Source organism: Phyllobates terribilis, unplaced genomic scaffold (genome assembly GCF_046119375.1).
Source record: "Phyllobates terribilis strain yellow unplaced genomic scaffold, ASM4611937v1 Scaffold_2__4_contigs__length_985480577, whole genome shotgun sequence".
Lineage (NCBI taxonomy): Eukaryota > Metazoa > Chordata > Amphibia > Anura > Dendrobatidae > Phyllobates > Phyllobates terribilis.
The window spans coordinates 136,563,317-136,585,594 of NW_027362762.1; the positions used below are offsets into that span (position 1 = coordinate 136,563,317).

General features: G+C 43.2%; 1 protein-coding gene across 1 annotated transcript in view; it reads right to left on the bottom strand.

Annotated features, from left to right (window-relative positions):
* The window catches only part of ASIC1 (acid sensing ion channel subunit 1), a 457,916-nt gene that overhangs the window by 404,662 nt on the left and 30,976 nt on the right, over nt 1–22,278 (bottom strand). The window contains exon 2 of the mRNA XM_073662834.1: nt 13,379–13,744. Coding sequence (XP_073518935.1) covers nt 13,379–13,737 — 359 coding nt within the window. The 5' untranslated portion in view covers nt 13,738–13,744. The remainder of the gene's footprint in view (nt 1–13,378; nt 13,745–22,278) is intronic.

Sequence of the window (22,278 nt, forward strand, 5' to 3'; positions counted from 1 at the left end):
AGTCCCAACATTCAGGTTTTGGAGCCCGTATTATCTCCAGTAGCGCAGCCACCTATCTGTTATATTCCTCTCCTTCATCTCAAACTTTATACAGTTGGCATTTACTTCCATTTCATTAATCAGTTTTCATTTTTTTGCACAAATGTAAGTGATCATTTTCATCTTTTTTTCTTCAAATGGATTTAAATGTATAATGTGAAGATACAGAGAGGGTGATTTATCAAAGATGCATCAGTCTTGAACCAAAAGCCTGTTGTAGTAAGACTTCATTATTTTAGTGCATCTTTAGGCTTTCCGTGCACCGAAAAATTAAACTTACATGAGCCATTGTAGCATTCAGCTATTACGTATGGCAGTAAATTTGTTGCACGGTGGTTTACCACCCCTTTTGCTTTTAGAAAAGTTCCAGCACAAAAGAGTAAAATGTCACAACATTTTTGCACCTAATAGCCCTTTCGCCAAATTGTGTGACTTTTTCTTATACCATAGAACTAATTGATAAACTCACACCACTTTAAAATTGAAACTTTTTTTTTGAGTCTTAGTCTATGTTGACACATTGCTTTTCTTTTTTTTTCTGCAGCCAAAACCTTCTCTCTTGGCAGTAAAAAAGCTGCTTACAAAAAACAGGTTTTGCTGCATTTTTGCTACTTTTTTGCTGTGTTTTGGTGCAGATTATATGTGTCATTTGTCTACAGTACATGTTTAATAAAGTTAGTTTCCTGCCCCAAAACTGCAGCAAAAATGCATGGTTGCGGTTTTTATACTTTATTGCTTTCTATGGTGAAAAAACTCTGCAAAAACGCTGAAAGAATTGACATGCTGCACTTTTAAAAAAAGCAGCAGTTTTCCAATTCAGTCAAGAAAAAAAGCAATCGTGTATGAGATTTCTGAAATCTCATAGCTTTTGCTGGTACTGTAAAAAGCATCTTTTAATTAGCATTAAAAAAAAAATTGCTGCAAAAACGCAACGTGTGAACATACTCTTAGGCTGTGTACCCACGATGTGTTTTTTAAGTGTTTCCGCAGCGGCAAAAATGCAGCAGAAACGCTTAAAAACGCATGGTAGAAGGCCTGCCATGTTCCCCAATGATAATCCGCATGTGCCGTGCACATGCTGCAGAAATTTCCGCTGCGGGTTATCATTGCAGAAAAAAATGGAGCACTACCAATTATTTTGCGGAAGCGCTGCTTTTTCGCCGCCATTGACTTGCATTGGAACGCATGGAATCCGCATCACTGTATATGTACATGCGGAATCCATGCATTTCAACGTGCGGATGGTACCCGGGTCTGGAGAAGAGTAGACTCTCCTCCGGACCCGGGTACCATAGAAACTGTAAAAAAAAGAATAAAATAAAAAATAAATATTATACTTACCTTCTGATCGCCTTGTCTTCGCTTGCCGGCAGCTCGCGGTGGACTGAAGGACCTGCACTGACGTAATTTAGTCATGTGACGGGTCACGCGACCGCTGACGTCGGCAGGTCCTTCAGTGTACCGCGAGCTGCCGGCAAGCCAGGACGGAGCGAATCAAGACTCCGGGGGCCATCAGAAGGTAAGTATAGATTTATTTTTTTATTTTTTACCATTCTTGCGGTCACACTATATAAATCCATGCCGTTTGCATGGATTTATATAGTGTGACCAAGTTGACAAGCACTTTCCAAGTGATGCTAAAATCGCCTGGAAAGCGCTTGACAACCCGCATGCGGAAATGCATGTGAAGAACGCTTCACATCCGCATGTCCCTGGCAGGAAAAACGCATGTACAATCCGCATGTACAATCCACATGTACAATCCGCATGCGTTTTTTCTGCCAGGGAGATGCAGAAACGCTCAGGAAAAAATCCGGAGCATTTCTGCATCGTGGGCACATAGCCTTATTGTTTTGAAAAGTTCTGCTGCCTAAGTTTTTTTTTCAAAACAAGTGTCCAATAAAAAAACCTGCCAGATATATGCCAAAAAGAGACATTTTTGGCTTATGTCTTCCCCCTATAAGCCTATAGGTAATGCTTTCTGCTAACTGTACGTGTAAGTGTGTTGTGAACTGAGTCTTATCTCTTCCCTATGATTTTAATACAAATAAGAGAAACACATTGATACTACCTTCTTGTTGCATAAAAGGAGAAATATTGTCATTGACCTTTCTGGTACCAGAATTGCACGGTAATTGGAGAGCCAATTCCAACCACAAAGTTAATTTAATGGCTTGATGTATTCAAGACTCAGCTGCTGTTTTATGTAAGAATTGACGGTTCCACTTTAATTGCTTGTTAGTAAATATTTTTGCTTATGAAAGAAGTCTAAGATCTTCCAAGAAGTCGTTTTTGCATATTTTTTTGGTAATAATTTTATGTCCCTTGGGGGAGGTTTAAGCTGTTTTCATTTCTGCTCAACACATGCATCAATAGTGGAGAAAAGTTGGCCTGTCGCAATCTCAATACATGAGGGGATACGGAGGTAGCGAGGAGAGAGTTGTAAAGCATCACTGGATTGCAGATGGCACATTAATAAGATGCAAGGAAAACACTTTTATATGCTGCTTAGCCATTGTTTTGCTTCCTTAAATATTATGATAAGAAATGTCAGAAGATATCATTTCTGCTGCATGAGCCGAGTCTCCTACTGATCACTTTGGGCTCTTTCAGACGTCCGTTTTTCTCACGTACAAGAAAAGCGGACTGATTATTTTGCTTAGACTTTGATCAGAGTGTGGTCCGAGTGTCATCAGTTTTTCTCACACGTGGAGAAAAGAAAAGAAAGTTTCTCCACCTTCTCCTTTCTAACAGTCCAGGAAAATCGAACCTCACTTGGATGACTTGATTTTTCCCATGATCCATAGACTTGCATAAAAATTGGACATGTCTTCCCGATTTTCCGCGGACCACTTGATCCTCGAAAAATTCTGGATATGTGAATTGCTCTACAGACTATCACAGGTACAAATGTTATCCGTGAAAACCACAAACTGCACTCGTACGAGAAAATCTGGGTTTTAATGGTTGATGCCAAAGGCAAAGGGGCTGTTACAGTATTGCTTCAATGCATGTAACATGAAAAAAAACTCTACAAAAAAGCTTGATTAAAAATCTCTCACCAACTGTGTCTCTGTAGAGCTACTGTATATGTCTCCATGGTAGCAGACTACAAACCCTGTGTAGTCTGACCCTGCAATTATATTACCACCTTTCTATCTATCACATACATATGGGAGATTGGCAAAAAATAGGACAAATATGGAAATATAGTGTCACTCCAGGTGATCTCCAGGTTTCTTTGCAGTGTATTTCTTTGGAGACTAAGAAGATATAAAATTGTAAATTTTTTAGATACCTACAGTATTTAGACTTGAGAGGTGGCAGATTATCAGTAGCTCTGGATTTGATTAAAAAATCATAGAAAAGTATTTGTAAGGAACAGAAGATTTTTTTTTAAAATTTCTAATTGTTGGAGTTAGTTGTAATAAAATGAGGCATATTAACTGGCTCTAATCACCGTGCATCTAGTGCCGCCACTATGATAGCAGAATAATTAAAGGGGTTCTACATGAATGAAGAGAAGTGAAAAATAGAAACCCTATTGGCTAGGATCCGCCAGCATATTTTCTTTCATCCAAGAAAATCGGGTCGGTTATGCTGATCACACTCTGATTAGAGTTTGGTCACAGTGTGAGCATAATGTGATCCAATTCTCTTGGATCAGGAGAAGATGAGAAAAAAATGTCTCCGTCTTCTCTATTTTGTCAGTCCGTGAAAATTGGACTGTACTCAGATGTTATAAGAGTGCAGTCTAATGTTTTCCTTGGACTCTTTGACTTGCATGGCTGAGTGCACCCCATAGGATAACATTGGTCCGAGTGCGATCCAATGCCTTGTCGAATCACACTCGGACTGAAAATATGGACATGTGCACAAGCCTATATGGCGGTTCATCAATTGAACGCTACAGGATGATGATTAGCTGTACAGAGGCGGTTTTTATTTATTTTTTATTGTCATCTCTTGGGAGCCCATTAATAATGGGGTTGTCCAATAGACTGACAATTGGACACAGAAAAAACAATGGGGAGAATATATTTATACATACAAAGTTGCATTATATATAGTTGCATTGCATTATACTGTGGCGCCCCTGAGGGTTCAGTCGCCACAGGGGTACTGCATGTCTTTAATGAGATGTGGTATCTCTCCTTTGAGGTAAGGATGGTGCAGCTATCAGGACCCCACCTCTGCATCCAACACTACACCTCTCCCACCTGAGGGGGGCTAATATGCACCAGGGTGCTGCCCCAGCCGGGATAAGTGGAGATGGGGGAACCAAAGTTAGGGGGAACCTAGTAGTGGGTGAGGGTGGAGGACGCACATTTAGGTTACACTTAATAATTCATATTTAATAAACAGTCATCTTGGGCTTATTGTCTTTTGATTGTGATCTTCATCACTGAACGTGGCTTTCTGTGTGAACCTGCAGTTGATGGGGACACGGTCCTCGTACTCTGGCCTTGAGACGAGGAGCGGGCTAGAGTTAACGGCTGTCTCTACCCGGTCAAGGTCCCTACCCAAGAAGGCCTGGAGGGGAGCGAAGGAGTAAAGCTCCGCAGGCAAAAGGATCCCAGGGGGATGCAGACGGAGCGGAATACGCCACCTGTCCTCACTATTCTGGCCTAGTCAGAGGGAGTCTGGCTGCAAAAGGGGTACCGGCCCCCGATATCTGACTCTGTCACTTCACGTCTTAGTCGGAGAAGCCCGGAGGCTCAGTGGATCCCACCGGGTAACGGACGGAGCGGAGTTGCCACCCGTACCCTTGTTCTGTGCATAGTCCAGAGGGAGACCCGGCCTTAGTACACGTACTGTTATGTTCAGCTACCAGAGCTAAGGAAAGAGAGGAGATCTGTCCCTACGATAGAACTCAGCTAAATCCCTACGATGTAACAGGGAACCTGATCCTGCGATCAGACCTGCTAAAGTCCTAAGCTAGTCTGTACGGAGACCTATAGATATGGGGAAGGAATCCCTACAAGTACTAAGGACTGGGAGGAAAATGGGACACCTCCTAACAGAAATAGTAGCAGACAGACGAACAAACAAAATATATAGAACATAGAGGTCCGTAGACCAAGCAAACTAACAGAGTTAGATACAGAGCACAGGCTAGCTAGAAAGTAGTTATACAATGAAGTCCAGCAAAGCCAGAAGGGCGGAGCAGGATTAAATAGGCCAACAAGGTCATGTGACCAGCAAAGGAAAAAACCTAAGAGCAAGGTTCTAACAGTACCCCCCCTTCTAAGAGGATCCTCCGGATCCCCTAGGACCAGGCTTATCAGGAAATCTCCTGTGAAACGCTCTGATAAGTCTGGACGCGGAAACATCATCCGACCTCACCCAAGAGTTATCCTCGGGTCCGAAACGTTTCCAGGCCACAAGATACTGCAAACTACCTCTATACCGTCTAGAGTTAAGGATGCGAGAAATTTTATATTCCCCGTCCTCCACCACCGGAGGAACAGAGGCAGAGGCGTCACAATCCGATACAACAGCTTTTTTCAACAGAGAGACATGAAATACCGGATTAATTCTCCAGGAGGTAGGAACCTCCAACCTAACAGCAGATTGGTTGACAACCTGAAGCACCTTAAAGGGCCCTACAAACTTGGGACCCAATTTCTTAGAAGGAATCCTCAACTGCAGATTCCTAGAGGACAACCAAACCATGTCACCAACAGCGAACAAAACCTCCTGTCGTTTCCTATCAAAGTAGTCTTTAGATTTTCTGTTGGCCTCCTGGAGATTACCACGCACATCCGTCCAAACTCTCTCCAAATCACCGGAAAAATTCTCCTCCTCAGGCACGGCAGATCCCAACTTGGAGAACGACCCAAACGACGGATGTCTCCCAGAACAACAAAAAAAAGGCGAACAACCAGCAGAAGAAGATGTATGATTGTTCAGAGCAAATTCAGCAAGTGGCAGAAACTCAGACCACCCCTCTTGATTGTCTGCCACAAAACAACGCAAGAACTGCTCAACATCCTGGTTTTTCCTTTCTGTCTGGCCATTAGATTCAGGATGATATCCGGACGAGAACGACAAATGAACTCCCAACCTGTCACAAAAGGCACGCCAAAAACGAGCCACGAACTGAGGACCCCTATCAGAAACAATGTCAGTAGGAACGCCATGAAGTCTGACAATTTCCTTGACACAGGCCTTAGCGAGAGTTTTAGCGCAGGGCAGTTTGATGAAGGGAACCAAGTGACACATCTTGCTAAAATGGTCCATGACCACCCAGATGACAGTAAAACCCTCAGAGGGGGGAAGGTCAGTTATAAAGTCCATAGCCAAATGTGTCCAAGGAGCACTGGGAACCTCCAAAGGACAAAGCAACCCCGCAGCAGGAGTATGTGAGGACTTAGATCTAGCACATATAGTACATTGACGCACCCACTTAATGACTTCCTTCTGCCATCCAGGCCACCAAAAACTGCGACCCACCAGTCTCTTGGTCTCAGAGATTCCGGGATGACCTGCCAACCGAGATTCGTGACACTCAACAAACAAATCTCTCCTAAAGGTCCCAGGCACAAACAACCTCCCATGAGGAGTGTTAGATGGGGCATTCTCCTGTGCTTTAAGAATCTCATCTTCCAAAACGGAGTCCAAAGCAGCTATCACAACACCATCTTGTAAAATGTTCTCCTCTTTCTCAGCACCGACTATGGGAGAAAAACTGCAAGACAAGGCATCCGCCTTAACATTCTTAGTACCAGGGATGTAAGTAACGGAGAAATTAAACCGCGAGAAAAACAGTGCCCACCTAGCCTGACGGGCATTCAGGCGCATGGCAGCATCAAGATATATCAGATTTTTATGATCCGTAAGAACCTGAACGGGAAATTCCGCACCTTCCAAGAAGTGGCGCCAGTGTTCAAATGCGAGTTTAATAGCCAATAATTCCCGATTACCAATATCGTAATTCAGTTCAGTCTCCGAAAATTTTTTTGAAAAAAAGGCACAGGGATGTAATCCATCCCCGTTATCCTGAGACAATACTGCGCCAACCCCCACAGAGGAAGCATCAATCTCAACCAAAAACGGCTTAGTCACATCAGGCTGCATAAGGATGGGAGCAGAGGTGAACCTCTCCTTGAGATACACAAAAGCTTCAATGGCCTCAGAAGACCACTGAACCGCATCAGCACCTTTCCTGGTGAGATCGGTCAGAGGTTTGACAATACTAGAAAATTTTTTTCTGAATTTTCTGTAATAATTGGCGAAACCTAAAAACCTCTGTATCGATTTCAAACCAATAGGCCTAGGCCATTCCTGTACAGCTTGAACTTTAACCGGGTCCATCTCAAAACCTTCGCTGGAGATAATGTAACCCAAAAAACTAATTCTCTGTACAGCGAACTCACATTTCTCCAGCTTAGCAAAAAGCGAATTGTCCATTAATAACTGTAATACCTCACGTACGCTCCGCCAATGAGACTCCAGATCCGGCGAATAAATCAAAATGTCATCCAAATACACAACCACATTTTTGCCGATCAAAGGTCTAAGGATGTCATTAATAAGATTCTGAAAAAATGCAGGAGCATTAGTAACACCAAAAGGCATAACCAGATTCTCAAAATGACCCACAGGAGTGTTAAAAGCAGTCTTCCATTCGTCACCCTCCTTCATGCGCAACAGATTGTATGCCCCCTTAAGGTCAATTTTAGAGAACCACTTGGCCCCCATTAACTGGTTAAACAGATCAGGAATCAATGGCAGTGGGTAAGGATTGCGTACAGTAATTTTGTTAATCTCACGAAAATCCAGACAAGGACGTAAACCGCCGTCCTTTTTTTTTACAAAAAAAAATCCAACCGCCACAGGAGACTTAGAGGGCCTAATGTGACCGGCGGCCAAACTTGTCTGTATGTATTCCTCCAAAGCCTTCCTCTCAGGAATAGTAAGGTTAAATAAACGACTTTTAGGAAGAGTCGCTCCAGGGACAAATTCAATAGAACAATCATAGTCTCTATGGGGAGGCAAAACCTGCGATTCCTTCTCAGAAAAAACTCTCCAAAAATCCTGAATAGGAACAGGCAATTCTCCCCTATCCAAAGCTGCAATACGCCCGTTACAACACTTGTCATAACATTTATGGCTCCAGGATTTAATTTCACTGGTAGACCAATCCAGTACAGGATTGTGAAATTTTAACCAGGGCAATCCCAATATTACTGGAGAAGGCAAGTTATTCAAAACTACCAAATCCAATTTCTCATGGTGAACACCATTAATAGTGAGAGGAAATTCACAGACCTTGAGAGTAATATTCTTCAAAGGGGAACCATCCACAGAAACCACAGCAATGGGGGATGATAAAGGTTCGGGTTTTAAATTGAGTCTTTCCAAGAATCCCCCATCAATTACATTCAGAGTAGACCCACAATCAACAAACACCCGAAATTCCATTAATTTTTCCTGAGCAATCGTGGAAGCAGCTAAAAATACACCCTTGGAATTTAAACAGGCAATACGGGCATGACTGACCATTTTTTTTTTCTTTCTTCATACGAAGCTCACAGCCTTTAATCAAATGACCAGATTTTCCGCAATAGAAACACAAGCCTTCAGAAAATCTACGGTCTTTTTCTTGAGAGCGAGGTGCCACCGATCCAATCTCCATCGGTTCACCACTGTTAGTACACACATTCTCATAACCAGAAACTGACATAGCAGAGGATTTGCTCTCATTAACCCTTGCACGCAGTCTCCTATCCACCCGTATAGCTAATTGCATAGCCTGTTGCAAATCTTCAGGTGTAGGATAAGCAATTAGCAGGTCTTTAACCCTTTCATTGATCCCAGCAAGAAATAGACTTTTCAGAGCAGAATCGTTCCACCCTGTTTGAGTAGACCAACGACGGAAATGAGTACAATATTTTTCCACATTACCTGATCCCTGTTTCAAACGTCTCAATTCAGTCTCAGCTGATGAGACACGGTCAGGATCATCATATAATAGTCCCAAAGCAGAAAAAAAACTATCCACTGATCTGAAGCATGTATCACTAGGTTGCAAAGAAAAGGCCCACTCCTGAGGCTCTTTGCGCAAAAGTGACATTATGAACCCTATGCGCTGGGATTCATCCCCAGAGGACTTGGGTCTCAAACGAAAATACAATAAGCAAGCATTTTTAAATGAAAAAAATTCTCGGTGTTCACCAAAAAATAAATCCGGCAAACATACCTTAGGCTCCAAGAAATGTGCTCCAGGACAGTTACTCACGTGCTGACGGAGCTCGGCCACCTCCAGAGAGAGTCCCTGCAGGCGTTTAGCCAAATCCAGAACCGACACCATGATGGAACAGAAAAATCTTTCCTAAGAGAATTTGCAGGCTGGACTTACTGTTATGTTCAGCTACCAGAGCTAAGGAAAGAGAGGAGATCTGTCCCTACGATAGAACTCAGCTAAATCCCTACGATGTAACAGGGAACCTGATCCTGCGATCAGACCTGCTAAAGTCCTAAGCTAGTCTGTACGGAGACCTATAGATATGGGGAAGGAATCCCTACAAGTACTAAGGACTGGGAGGAAAATGGGACACCTCCTAACAGAAATAGTAGCAGACAGACGAACAAACAAAATATATAGAACATAGTGGTCCGTAGACCAAGCAAACTAACAGAGTTAGATACAGAGCACAGGCTAGCTAGAAAGTAGTTATACAATGAAGTCCAGCAAAGCCAGAAGGGCGGAGCAGGATTAAATAGGCCAACAAGGTCATGTGACCAGCAAAGGAAAAAACCTAAGAGCAAGGTTCTAACACGTACCACACACGGACAGGAGAGGACCTAGTGGGAAAAGACTAGGAACAATCTGGTGCGGGGTCCTGACCAAAGCACCTGAACTACTCGGAGGTTGTCGGACCCCCGTTCCTGGTGGCCGCAGCGCGCCATGAGGAACGGGGAGAAGCCTTGCAGCTGTGCATTCTACGGTGAGTAAAGCTTGGAAGACTACCCCTATGGCCTCCAGTTTCTTATTGCCACGCGGCACCGCACGACACCGCACCACATCTCCCACTACGACCCCCATCCTCCTGTTCCCTCTGCCCTGAGGCCCTGCTCCGCCTGTGGGGAGTAGTACCATCTGCTTCTGCCACTACATCCCGCCTCAGAGGACTGAACGCAACGCTGGTGGAGGATCACCAGAAACCACAGGTGGCATAGTCAATAGAACCACTCGAATCACTGTCACCGTCCCTCCTAGCCCTTAACTTTTTAATGTGACAACCCTGGGCACGGACCGGGCCTAGGCCACGACTACATCCACCCTGCACAGTGGCCCGGCTTCCGAGTACCCCCCAACTCTCAGGGTGTGCTAGCGAGCGGGGAAGGAGAGGCGTCCCCTGGTCCAACCGACTCGGACGCATTACTATCATCCATCTCTCTCTCCTCCACCCGGGCGTCACAATACCTTGCGATACATACTCCCTTGGACCCGACTACTTTTGGGCTTAAGGACCAGATACGGTTTTTGAGTAAAAAAGGTTACAATAGTGCCTTGTTTTATTTGGACCTTGTTCATTATTTAATCTGTGCCTTTCTTAAGTTGACTTTACTTGCTTTTGTCTATTTTTTTTTTGTTAGGCGTTGTTTTTGGTATCCAGATATTTTCAGACTTTTTTAAATTTTTTATATTTGTTTACTCTAGTACTAATTTGCCTATTTCTTTTTGATCTGCGGTTGAAACTAAGCTAATTGAAAGAAATTTCCAACTTTTCACTATAAAAATGCACACAAAAAAAAAAAAACCCAAATTTCATCAAACTGTGTGCCAATTAAACATTGTGTGCCAGTTTTGATTAATTTGGTGCAAAGAAAGACAAGACAAAATTACTTAAAAAATGAATGATGAATGATGAATTGTCCTTTGTCTTATTCACCTGGTGTTCTGGATTGTATAACTTTATATTTATTTATTCTCATAGCAAAATGAGGCCTAATCTATCAGATCCAAGGAGGGTCTTTATAGTAATGACAGAGATACCAGGGGGCTCTACTCTTAGTTTTTCAGGAGTTTTCATAAGTCCCTCAATTGTATATTAGTAAACTGCTTACCATTGTGATTTTTTACTTCTTACTAGATTCTGGAGCACCCTTTAAGTGATGCAAAGGATTGAAAGTCATAAATTCTACATCAAATGTTCGGAACTACATGCAAGTTCTCCACCAATATACACAATATGCACTAAATATAGTATAGCTTTACTAGTTTCTGCATTAACACATGATTATTAATCACATTCCCCTACTGTAGGCTCTTTTTTTGTTATTCGGGGGGTATTTGTCCTTTTTCTTTTGGACCAAATTTCTCTCTTTATCTCAAGGTGTTTTTCTTTGTGCTATAATATTATCCCGCAGGAGATATATTGATTTTGTGCCTTGACTTCACTGAGCACATTAAAGCCGGTATTATTATGAGCCGGTTATTTGTTACAATGCGGCTTCTTGTTTCTTTTTTTTTTTTTTGTCCATTTAATTAAATTCCTTTCAATTAATTTCTTATTGCAGATAGACATACTGTTCAGTTATCAGCAATAAAAAGTTATAGACCAGGATTTCCTTTCTAAGTTTAGATACAAAAAAAAAATCTGCAGTCAATATTGTGGAAAATGGGACGTGAAACAGCAGCAATCCTCGTAATGTGGATAACCCATAAAGAGATGATATTTTTTTCTAATACTACATAAAGATCCTTGCCCTTAAAAAAAGCCATATATATTTTCATATACTGTTAGGAAATTCTGAGTTTATATTGGGAATTACTCTGTAAAGGATTCCAAATGTGATAGAAGGTCCATAAGGACTGGGCTCCAGCCCCAATGAAATTTCGTGTTTTGGGTTAGCGACCCTTATTCAAACGTGTAAGCTTATGGATCCTTAATCTTTTTTATCTTTTAGTTTTTTCTCACCGTGCTATTAATTGCACAATAAAAGTTATGTTTTAACATAATTTTATTGGTGTTGGATCCCAGTCCTCATGGACCTTTTCCCCATTTCTGACCTGGATATCAGCCTGGTGTGTTCCTACACTCCTTACACACACTTTGACCAAACAAGGTCTACCAGGGTTCCAATGTGAATTCAAGTGGTTTTCACACTGAACTGTTTTCACTGGAAGCTGAGTTGATCAGCTTTTTTTCCTCTTTTCCCGCGATAAAATGTGCTTCTCGCCCTGAAGGAGCTGTCATGTCTCTCTTTTCACAGACAGCCCACTTATTTTACTATAAAATATGCAATGCTTAATCGTCTCTGAGGTGGCGCTACACGGAAATTGAACACTTACTACCAGGTTTGACCCAGCAAGAGGACACTATGTGATCAACTTAATGTCTAGGAATCTAAATCAAGGAACCCATCAGAGCCGACCCTCAACCTGCTTCGTTGTGTCACGTGGCCTACGTAGACCAATAGGAATGGTTGCCTAAATATCACATAAATTAATGATAACCACTAATCTTATTGTACAAAAATACACAAGAAGAATGGTGGAAATGTGTAATCTTCAAAATTGACAAAGAGGAGAACATGATTCTAAGCGGCCAATCTAAAAACATGGAATATGCCTTTTTTCCATTATTTATTATAGAACAACGAAATATGTGTATGTATGCATTGTAGTCATTATATAGCAATTAGTAGAAATCCATTAAAAGTGTTGTCCAGGTTTGACAGCAAAGTTGGTAGTCACTCTTTGTGACTGCAGACTTCTGAATCGTGAAAGTGTGTGGAGTGCACGCTTTCTCAATTCTCCGGTATTGCTGGTGCGAGTGGTCACTTGTGGTCAGGTGCCATCTAGTCCCAACTGGTTTCTCTCAATTAAAGTATTGGAGTATGGACAAGATGTTTAGAAATATGCCTTCTCCCGTGATCACTACTCTCTCTAATGCTTGCCAAATGTCCTAGAGGTCTCCCTGAGACCTCCTATATGCCTGAAGAATTGGCAAGCCTCCTGGGCGGCAGAGAAGCCTCCTGGAACCTTTTTCCTTTTAGTGACGCTGGGATGACTTGTCTTCAGATGGAGCCTTGTGTCCAGATGAACATTCATGGAGCAAGAACCTCGAACGTGGATGGAGACAAGGTGGTCATGTATAAAAATGCTTCCCAAGGTTAGCAAGTATCTCATATAGCTCCCTTTTTGAAAGCATCCAGAAACATATATGCATGATTGATGAGTAGGTTATAAATAAGGACTTTACTGTTTGTCTCTTTTAGATTAACGCAGTCGCTGGCGAGCGATAGATTAATGTATATGTGTTATGACAGAAGGACGCTTGGCCGGCAGCTAAGCTCATGAACTGTGTTAAGGATTTCCACTTACCGGTTGTTGAGTAGGCTCAGTAGCTCCCCCGCATGGTAAAGGTCATTCTTTGTTACTCGGCTGAAGCGGAACTCATTGAGGTTACAGAAGGTCACAGCTGGAAAGGTCATCCTGGCAGTGGCAATCTCATCCAGTTTGGTGACATGTGGATAATCAAAGTAATAGATGATCCTCTCAGTACACACAAACAGCAAAAGGGATAGTGAGCCTAGGAAACATAGTATCCAGATCATCCGCCGACATGAGAAACGCTCATAGGAAAAGATGTGAGCAATGCCATGAAGTGTCGAGCCACTGGCAAAGGCCTGAAGAGTCACTGGCTGGGGGCTACCCAGCTCCTCGGCTTCCTTCACATCCATGCGGACACTGGAAGGACAAACAACAGTATAAGATGAGACTTAGTGAATCGAAGCTTGTGATAACAGCGGAGACCAAATTCATTTATATTCTCTTGTTCTAATATTCTGTTTGTTTTACTCCTATTTATATAGGAGTTAATGTAAATTACAAACATGTAGATAGTGATCACTTGTCTAATACTGCTTTTCAATAAATGCAATTAGCAACTAGACCTCCTCCAAAAACAGCATATCCCCCACTGAACATACATTTACATATAGATATAAACTACAAAAAAAGAAAATGGAGTAAATTGCATTAATGGGAATCTGTCACCAGTTTTTTGCTGCCCCATCCTAGAGCAGCATGATGTAGGGGCAGAGACCATGATTCCAGCAATGTGTCACTTATTTTATCAAAACTGCAGCACCCAATAAAGTAACAGTTTTATCTGCTGTCGATCTACCACTTCTCTGAATGCTGAGTCCTGTATAGCCCTACCCACATCACTGATTGGCAGCTTTCTGTGTTCACTGTGCATAGGCACAATCAGTGGTGGGAGTGTGGTTGGACTACCTGGCAACAGGTTTACTAGTCCTCCAGTGATAATCTTCTGCTGATAAAATAGAGATTTTATAAAAACTATGGTAAGCAGACCTGTAAGTGACACATCGCTGGAATCAGGCCCTAACATTATGGTGGTCTCACATTAGGTAGCAAAAACCTGGTGACAGATTCCCTTAAATAATCTTGCATTGATCCTAAGTTACAGACTCATTCTGGAGCTGTATTCAGAATTCTGTGGGCTTCAGAGCAGAATTCTCTCGGCATTTTTAGGGTATAATAATTTACAGGAAAGATTAACAATCCCACTGCATAATTAAAGAAGCTCAGACAAGGGCCTCTGTTCACATGTCTTACTGTCATGTTTTTAACAGAGACAGTATGTAAACAAATGGATCTATAACAAGCAAAGCAAAAACGAATGCAAAATGGAGATCATCCATTCTGATCTATTTCTAATAGACTTCAATGTTAAAAAATCAGATCCAAAAAAGTTGTGAAGACTTATGTTTTTTAATCTAGTTACAAAATGGTTAGCAGTTGTAAAGGAGGTAAATGGATAACATTTTATTACGCTTCTACTCCCACTCAAATGATTGGGTCATGTACTGGAACATTTTATTTCCATTTTTATGATCTCAAAGCAGATACGAAAATTTAAAAAACTGGTGGACATGTGAACAGAACCGTAAAATGTGTCTGCCAAGATGATGGTGGTGCAATAATACAGACTGTTACTCAAAGGAAGTACGAGGTAAGTAATATGATGTTACACAGGTATTTACCTATGTAGGTAATTTATATGTATAGTACATACAAGGGCTAACATACTTGTATTATTAACGTAATATGCAGGTGCACAAATACACTGTGGCCATTATCAAATAATTATATACAAATATAAGTCACTAGAATTAGGGACCATCCTGTCGTGGAGGGATGGCCATTACAATTTTTTGCTAAAAAAAAATGTTAGCTAAGTGCTCTGTGTTTTTTATGAGTATAGCAATTGTGGTATTTATGCATTTATCGATTTCAGTGTGCCTACCCACAGGGTTTTTATTGTATATATATATTTGTTTAAATTGTAAGTACAGTTGAGAAAATAAGTATTTGATACACTGCTGATTTTGCAAGTTTTCCAACCTACAAAGAATGGAGAGATCTGTAATTTTTATTGTAGGTACACTTCACCTGTGAGAGACAGAATAAAAAAAAATCCAGAAAATCACATTGTATGATTTTTAAATAATTAAATTGCATTTTATTGCATGAAATAAGTATTTGATCACCTATCAACCAGCAAGAATTCTGTCCCTCACAGACCTGTTAGATTTTCTTTAAGAAGCCATCCTAAGCTGCACCCATTACGTGTATGTCAATCAAGATGTGGGAAACACTTAGTGCAACACAAAGGGAAGAGGGGAAGGGAGCCCAGACTCTAGGGAAAAGGGGAAGTGGAGACCTCCTAGGGGAGTGGAGACCTCCTAGGCTGATCTAATATTACTCTGCCTCCACTAACGTCCCTATATTGGTTCTTCACCAATCGCCGCACGTGTATCTCGCCCTGTCTTTCTCTGGCGTTTGGCCCTGGCTAGGGAAGGGAGGGGATGAATGCTAGTCGATCCCCACTGAACACTAAAGACAACAAGGGGGAACAAACAAGGGAAAATCACTTAGCCTTAGTCAACTCCAGACAAATGCGCACACGTCCTCTAGCACCAGAGAAGAAGAAGTACTGCTCTTGCTCAAGCCTTCACAAGGGGTGATGTGAATATTGCCGGCAGCTCCCTCTGGCAAACAGCAGGTATTTATACACCCAGGGCAGGGTGTTAATTAACCAGAGTAAGGTAGCCGCTGGGTCCTAGAGAGACAGCTTCTAAGAAGGTGTTTGTAATGCCAAACGAAGAGATCAGTGACTTCTGACACACCCATGACATTGTATTAATTGAACGTGTTTGAACTAGTTACTTTTATAAAAGACACTAGTCCACACACCCAGTCAATCACACTCCAACCTCTTCACCATGGCCAAGACCAAAAAGCTGTCTAAGGACACCAGGGACAAAATTGTCCCTAGTGCGCAAGACTGGGATGAGCTACAGGAAAATAGGCAATCAGCTTGTTGAGAAGGCAACAACTGTTGGCGCAATTATTAGAAAATGGAAGAAACATAAGATGACTGTCAATCTTCCCCAATTTGGGGCTCCATGCAAGATCTTGCCTCGTTGGGTAAGGATTAGTGTTGAGCGAGCATGCTCGACACTGCTCGTTACTCGCCCGAGCATCTCACTACTCGGGATGTTCGGCGAGCACCAAGCATTTCCGGGTTACTCGGGCGGGAGCTCGGGTCTCCGCGCTGCACGTTTGGCGCTCATTACAGAGTCAATGAATATGCAGGGATTGCCAGCAGTCACTGTAATGCCACAGCCATGTTTTTTGTGGGCATTACAGTGATTGGCTGGCCGCACAGCGTCACCTTGAGTATTTAAAACTGGGCGTCGCCATCTTTGACACAGTCGGTCCGGATCAGACAGTGTAGAGAGGGTGCTGCTGAGTTAGGGAGAGATATATAGTGTGAAATAGGTAGTGTAGGGTCTCTAAATCCTGCCAAATCAAACAAACAGTCCTTCTCAGGACTAATATCCATCCCAGTTATCAGGCAGGCAGGTTGTATAGGAGACGCAGTAGTTATACCAGCAAACGCTGCATTACAGTCCTGTGTGCTCCTGTTGGTCAAATTGCTAGACATCACCCCGGTCTCAGGGGCCAAGAAAATTTTTTTTTTTTTCATCTAAATCCTGTATTTTTTTTTTCCTCAGTCAGACTGTACAAATACGCGTCTTATTAACCTTTTGGTATCCCCCCCCCCCAAAAAAAAAAATTGAGTGTGTCTGTGACTGTTCAGACACCAATATATCTGTTTAAAAGAGTCTGGTGTAGGCCAGAAAAATAGAACTGTGGTTTTGCAGTTCCACGGGTCAAATCTCTGTATTATCCTGCTTTTGGCATTTTTTGCCGTAAAAGAAAAACTGTAATAGTGTCTCCCTGACTGGTCAGACACCAATATATCTGTTTAAAAGATTCTGGTGTACACCACATAACTATAACTGTGGTTTTGCAGTTCCATGGGTCAAATCTCTGTATTGTCCTATTTTTGCCATTTTTTGCAGTAAAAAAAACTGTAATAGTGTCACCCTGAATGGTCAGACACCAATATATCTGTTTAAAAGATTCTGGTGTACGCCACATAACTATAACTGTGGTTTTGCAGTTCCACGGTTTATATCTCTGTATTATCCTGCTTTTGGCATTTTTTGCCATTTAAAAACCCTCTAATTGTGTCTCCCTGACTGGTCTGACACCAATATATATGTTTAAATGATTCTGGTGTACGCCACTAAACTATAACTGTGGTTTTGCAGTTCCACTGGTCAAATCTCTGTAATATCCTGTTTTTGGCATTTTTTGCCGTTAAAAAAACTGTAATAGTGTCTCCCTGACTGGTCAGACACCAATATATCTGTTTAAAAGACTCTGGTGTATGCCACATAATTATAACTGTGGTTTTGCAGTTCCACGGGTCAAATCTCTGTATTATCCTGTTTTTGGCATTTTTTGCCATAAAAAAACTGTAATAGTGTCTCCCTGACTGGTCAGACACCAGTATATCTGTTTAAAAGATTCTGGTGTACGCCACATAACTATAACTGTGGTTTTGCAGTTCCACGGGTCAAATCTCTGTATTATCCTGCTTTTGGCTTTTTTTGCCGTAAAAAAAAACTGTAATAGTGTCTCCCTGACTGGTCAGACACCAATATATCTGTTTAAAAGAGTCTGGTGTAGGCCAGAGAAATAGAACTGTGGTTTTGCAGTTCCACGAGTCAAATCTCTGTATTATCCTGTTTTGGCATTTTTTGCCGTAAAAAAAACTGTAATAGTGTCTCCCTGACTGGTCAGACACCAATATATTTGTTTAAAAGATTCTGGTGTATGCCATATAACTATAACTGTGGTTTTGCAGTTCCACGGGTCAAATCTCTGTATTATCCTGCTTTTGGCATTTTTTGCCATAAAAAAAAACTGTAATAGTGTCTCCCTGACTGGTCAGACACCAATATATCTGTTTAAAAGATTCTGGTGTACGCCATATAACTATAACTGTGGTTTTGCAGTTCCACGGGTCAAATCTCTGTATTATCCTGCTTTTGTCATTTTCTGCCGTAAAGAAAACTGTAATAGTGTCTCCCTGACTGGTCAGACACCAATATATCTGTTTAAAAGAATCTGGAGTAGGCCAGAAAAATAGAACTGTGGTTTTGCAGTTCCACGGGTCAAATCTCTGTATTATCCTGCTTTTGGCATTTTTTGCCGTAAAAAAAACTGTAATAATATCTCCCTGACTGGTCAGACACCAATATATCTGTTTAAAAGATTCTGGTGTACGCCACATAACTTTAACTGTGGTTCTGCAGTTCCACGGGTCAAATCTCTGTATTATCCTGCTTTTGGCATTTTTTGCCGTAAAAAAAAACTGTAATAGCGTCTCCCTGACTTGTCAGACACCAATATATCTGTTTAAAAGAGTCTGGTGTAGGCCAGAGAAATATAACTGTGGTTTTGCAGTTCCACGGGTCAAATCTCTGTATAATCCTGCTTTTGGCATTTTTTGCCGTGAAAAAAAACAGTAATAGTGTCCCCCTGACTGTTCAGAAACAAATATATCTGTTTAAAAGAGTCTGGTGTACGCCACATAACTATAACTGTGGTTTTGCAGTTCCACGGGTCAAATCTCTGTATTATCCTGCTTTTGGCATTTTTGCCATAAAAAAAACTGTAATAGTGTCTCCTTGACTGGTCAGACACCAATATATCTGTTTAAAAGAGTCTGGTGTAGGCCAGAGGAACAGAAGTGTGGTTTTCCTCTTCCACGGTTCTAATCTCCTTTTTATTACCCTTTTTCCATTGATAGTGCGAGTGTAAGCTATTTTACTTCATTTACAATGGGCAAGACGCGTGACAAGGGACGTGGAACTGGAGGTTCTGGTGATGGTGCATGTAGAGGACGGGGCCGTGGCCAAGGTGAAAATGTGCCACAACCAACAGCCACATCTTCTCGCTCCCACTTCTTGACCGAATTACTAGGGAAGCACACTACAACACCAGTATTGCGAACTGATCAGTGTGAACAGGTTATTAATTGGATAGCAGAAAATACTTCCAGTTACCTGGGCACCACCACCTCCGGTCTGTCTTCCACACGGTTAAGTTTTAGTAGCCATGAGTCTCGACCGCATACTCCTCCTCACCCTGATGCTCCTTCCTCCCACCATGCCGAGTGTCGTCAGACAGCAACTGATCCCACACTTGGATACTCTGAAGAGCTGTTCACTGGTCCATTTCCATATTTGTGCCCCTCGCCTGCTCCGCTTGAAGTGGTGGAAGAGGAGATCCCATGTAGCGATGCCCAAATATTTAAACAGCCACGGCCACAGGAAGTAGACGCTGGCAATTTGTCACAAGAGGTGAACGATGACGAGACACAATTGCCACGAAGTGAGGAGGAGGATCATGGTGCGCAAGTGGAAGAGGAGGAGGTGGAGGATGATGTAGTAACTGACCCAACGTGGCAGGAGGACACGCAGAGCGAGGCCAGCAGCACACAGGGTGAGGGAGACAGAGTACCCCAACAGGCAGGAAGAAGCAGTGTGGTGGCTGCACACAGAAGGCGGGCAACGGTTCCCCGTAGCACCAACACGAGGGACATTGCCAGTACAACCGGTAGGTCTTCTAGAGTCTGGAATTTTTTAAAAGACTCTGCTGATAACCCCAAAAAGGCCATTTGTACCACTTGCTATGCCAGCGTCAGCGGGGTGACAAAACTACCAGCCTGACCACCACCAGCATGATCAGGCACATGGCAACAAAGCACCCGACTTTATGGGGCGAACCCCAGGGTCCACGACCAGTGTCAGCGGGTGTCACCACTGCTTCTTCCGCTGTTGTGCATGTAATAGAACCCCCTGTTGTGTGTGCAAGGCAATCCCCTGTCCATACTGCATGCAAAGATGCCCCCTCCTCTCAGTCTTCACTTGTAATGGCAGTTTCTGAAGAAACAACATCAACGTCCACGTCCACGTCCCACCGCAGCGTTCAATTGTCCATATACCAGAGCTTTGAACGAAAGCGCAAATTCGCAGCCAATGCCCCACAGGCCACAGTCCAAAATTCGCACATTTCACGACTGCTTGCGTTGGAAATGCTGCCTTTTAGGCTGGTGGAGACGGAATCCGTCCGCAACCTTATGGCGGTGGCCATTCCTCGGTACTCGGTCCCCAGCCGACACTATCTTGCCCGGTGTGCCATCCCCAGACTACACAAGCACGTGTCCCAAAACATCTGCCATGCCCTCAACAACGCAGTTACTGGGAGAGTCCACCTGACAACGGACACGTGGACAAGTGCTTGTAGCCAGAGACGGTACATCTCCCTGACGGCACACTGGGTAAAGATAGTGGAAGCTGGGACCCAGTCAGACCTTGGGACAGAACACATCCTCCCCACACGGAGGATTGCGGGCCCTATGTCAGTCAGAGTTGCCCCCACAGTGTACAGATCCGGCGCGTCATCCTCCTCCTCATGTTCAGCCTCCATCTCAGATATCACCACATTAGTTACAAGCTGGAAGCACTGCAGTACTGCCTCTGCCAAGCGGCAACAGGCTGTGCTGAAACTCATAAGCTTAGGTGATAAATCTCACATTGCTTGTGAGTTGTGGACAGCTGTGAAAGAGCAGGCAGATCTGTGGCTGAGACCGCTGAACCTACATCCAGGCATGGTCGTGTGTGACAATGGCCGTAACCTGGTGGCGGCTCTGAGGCTAGGAGAGATCACACACGTACCATGCCTGGCTCATGTGCTTAACCTCGTGGTTCAGCAGTTTCTTAAATCGTACCCCGAGTTGCCAGATCTGCTCGTCAAAGTACGCCGCCTGTCAGCTCATTTTCGGAAGTCGGCAACACCTTCTGCCGCCCTTGCTGTGTTGCTGCAGCATTTGCAGCTTCCGGCACACCGACTGGTGTGTGATGTCCCCATAAGTTGGAACTCTACCCTCCACATGTTGCAAAGGATTTGGGAGCAGAAGAGAGCAGTTGTGGAGTACCAGCTGCAACAAGGCCGTCGATATTCAGGTCAGACTCCACACATAAGACCTCAGGAGTGGACCTGTATGTCTGACATATGTACCATCCTGACAAACCTTGAGGAGTCCACCAAGATAGTGAGTGGTGATGACGCCATCATTAGCGTCGGCATCCCACTTGTCTGTCTTTTGCAATGCTCTCGGCACAGAATTAAAGAGTAGGCATTGCAGCCGGAGTATGATGAGATGGATCAAGAACCCGTAATGGGCGATTACACACAGCCCAGCCTCATCTCATCCCAACGTGCATTGGGGGACAATGAGGGAGAGGAGGAGGAGGAAGAACAGGAGCTGGTATCATGCGCTGTAGACGGTAGTACCTGTACAACTGTCATACCGTCGGTTCAGCGTGGGTGGCTTGAGGACAGGGGGGAGGAGGAGGAGGAGAACATGGTCAGTCGTCATCTTGGTGAGGACACGGAAGTCTTGCCCGTTACCAGTCTGGCACGCATGGCTGACTTTATGTTACACTGCCTTAACCGTGACCCTCGCGTTGTCAAAATGTTGGGTGACAGTCATTACTGGTTGGTGACACTTTTAGACCCCCGCTACAAGGAGAACTTTCACTCTCTTATTCCTGAGGTGGAGTGGTCTACAAAAATGGGGCAGTACCAGAAGGCCCTTGCTGCAGAACTGTTAAAAAAATTCCCATCTGAACACGCTAGCGGCAGAGGTCACAGTTCGTTGACCAACCAAGGCGTACAGGCGAGAGAGACGCAACTCCAATCCAGCAGAGGCAGGGGAACATTGTCAACATTCTGGGACAGTTTTCTGAGACTCGCCCAGCTTACAGGCC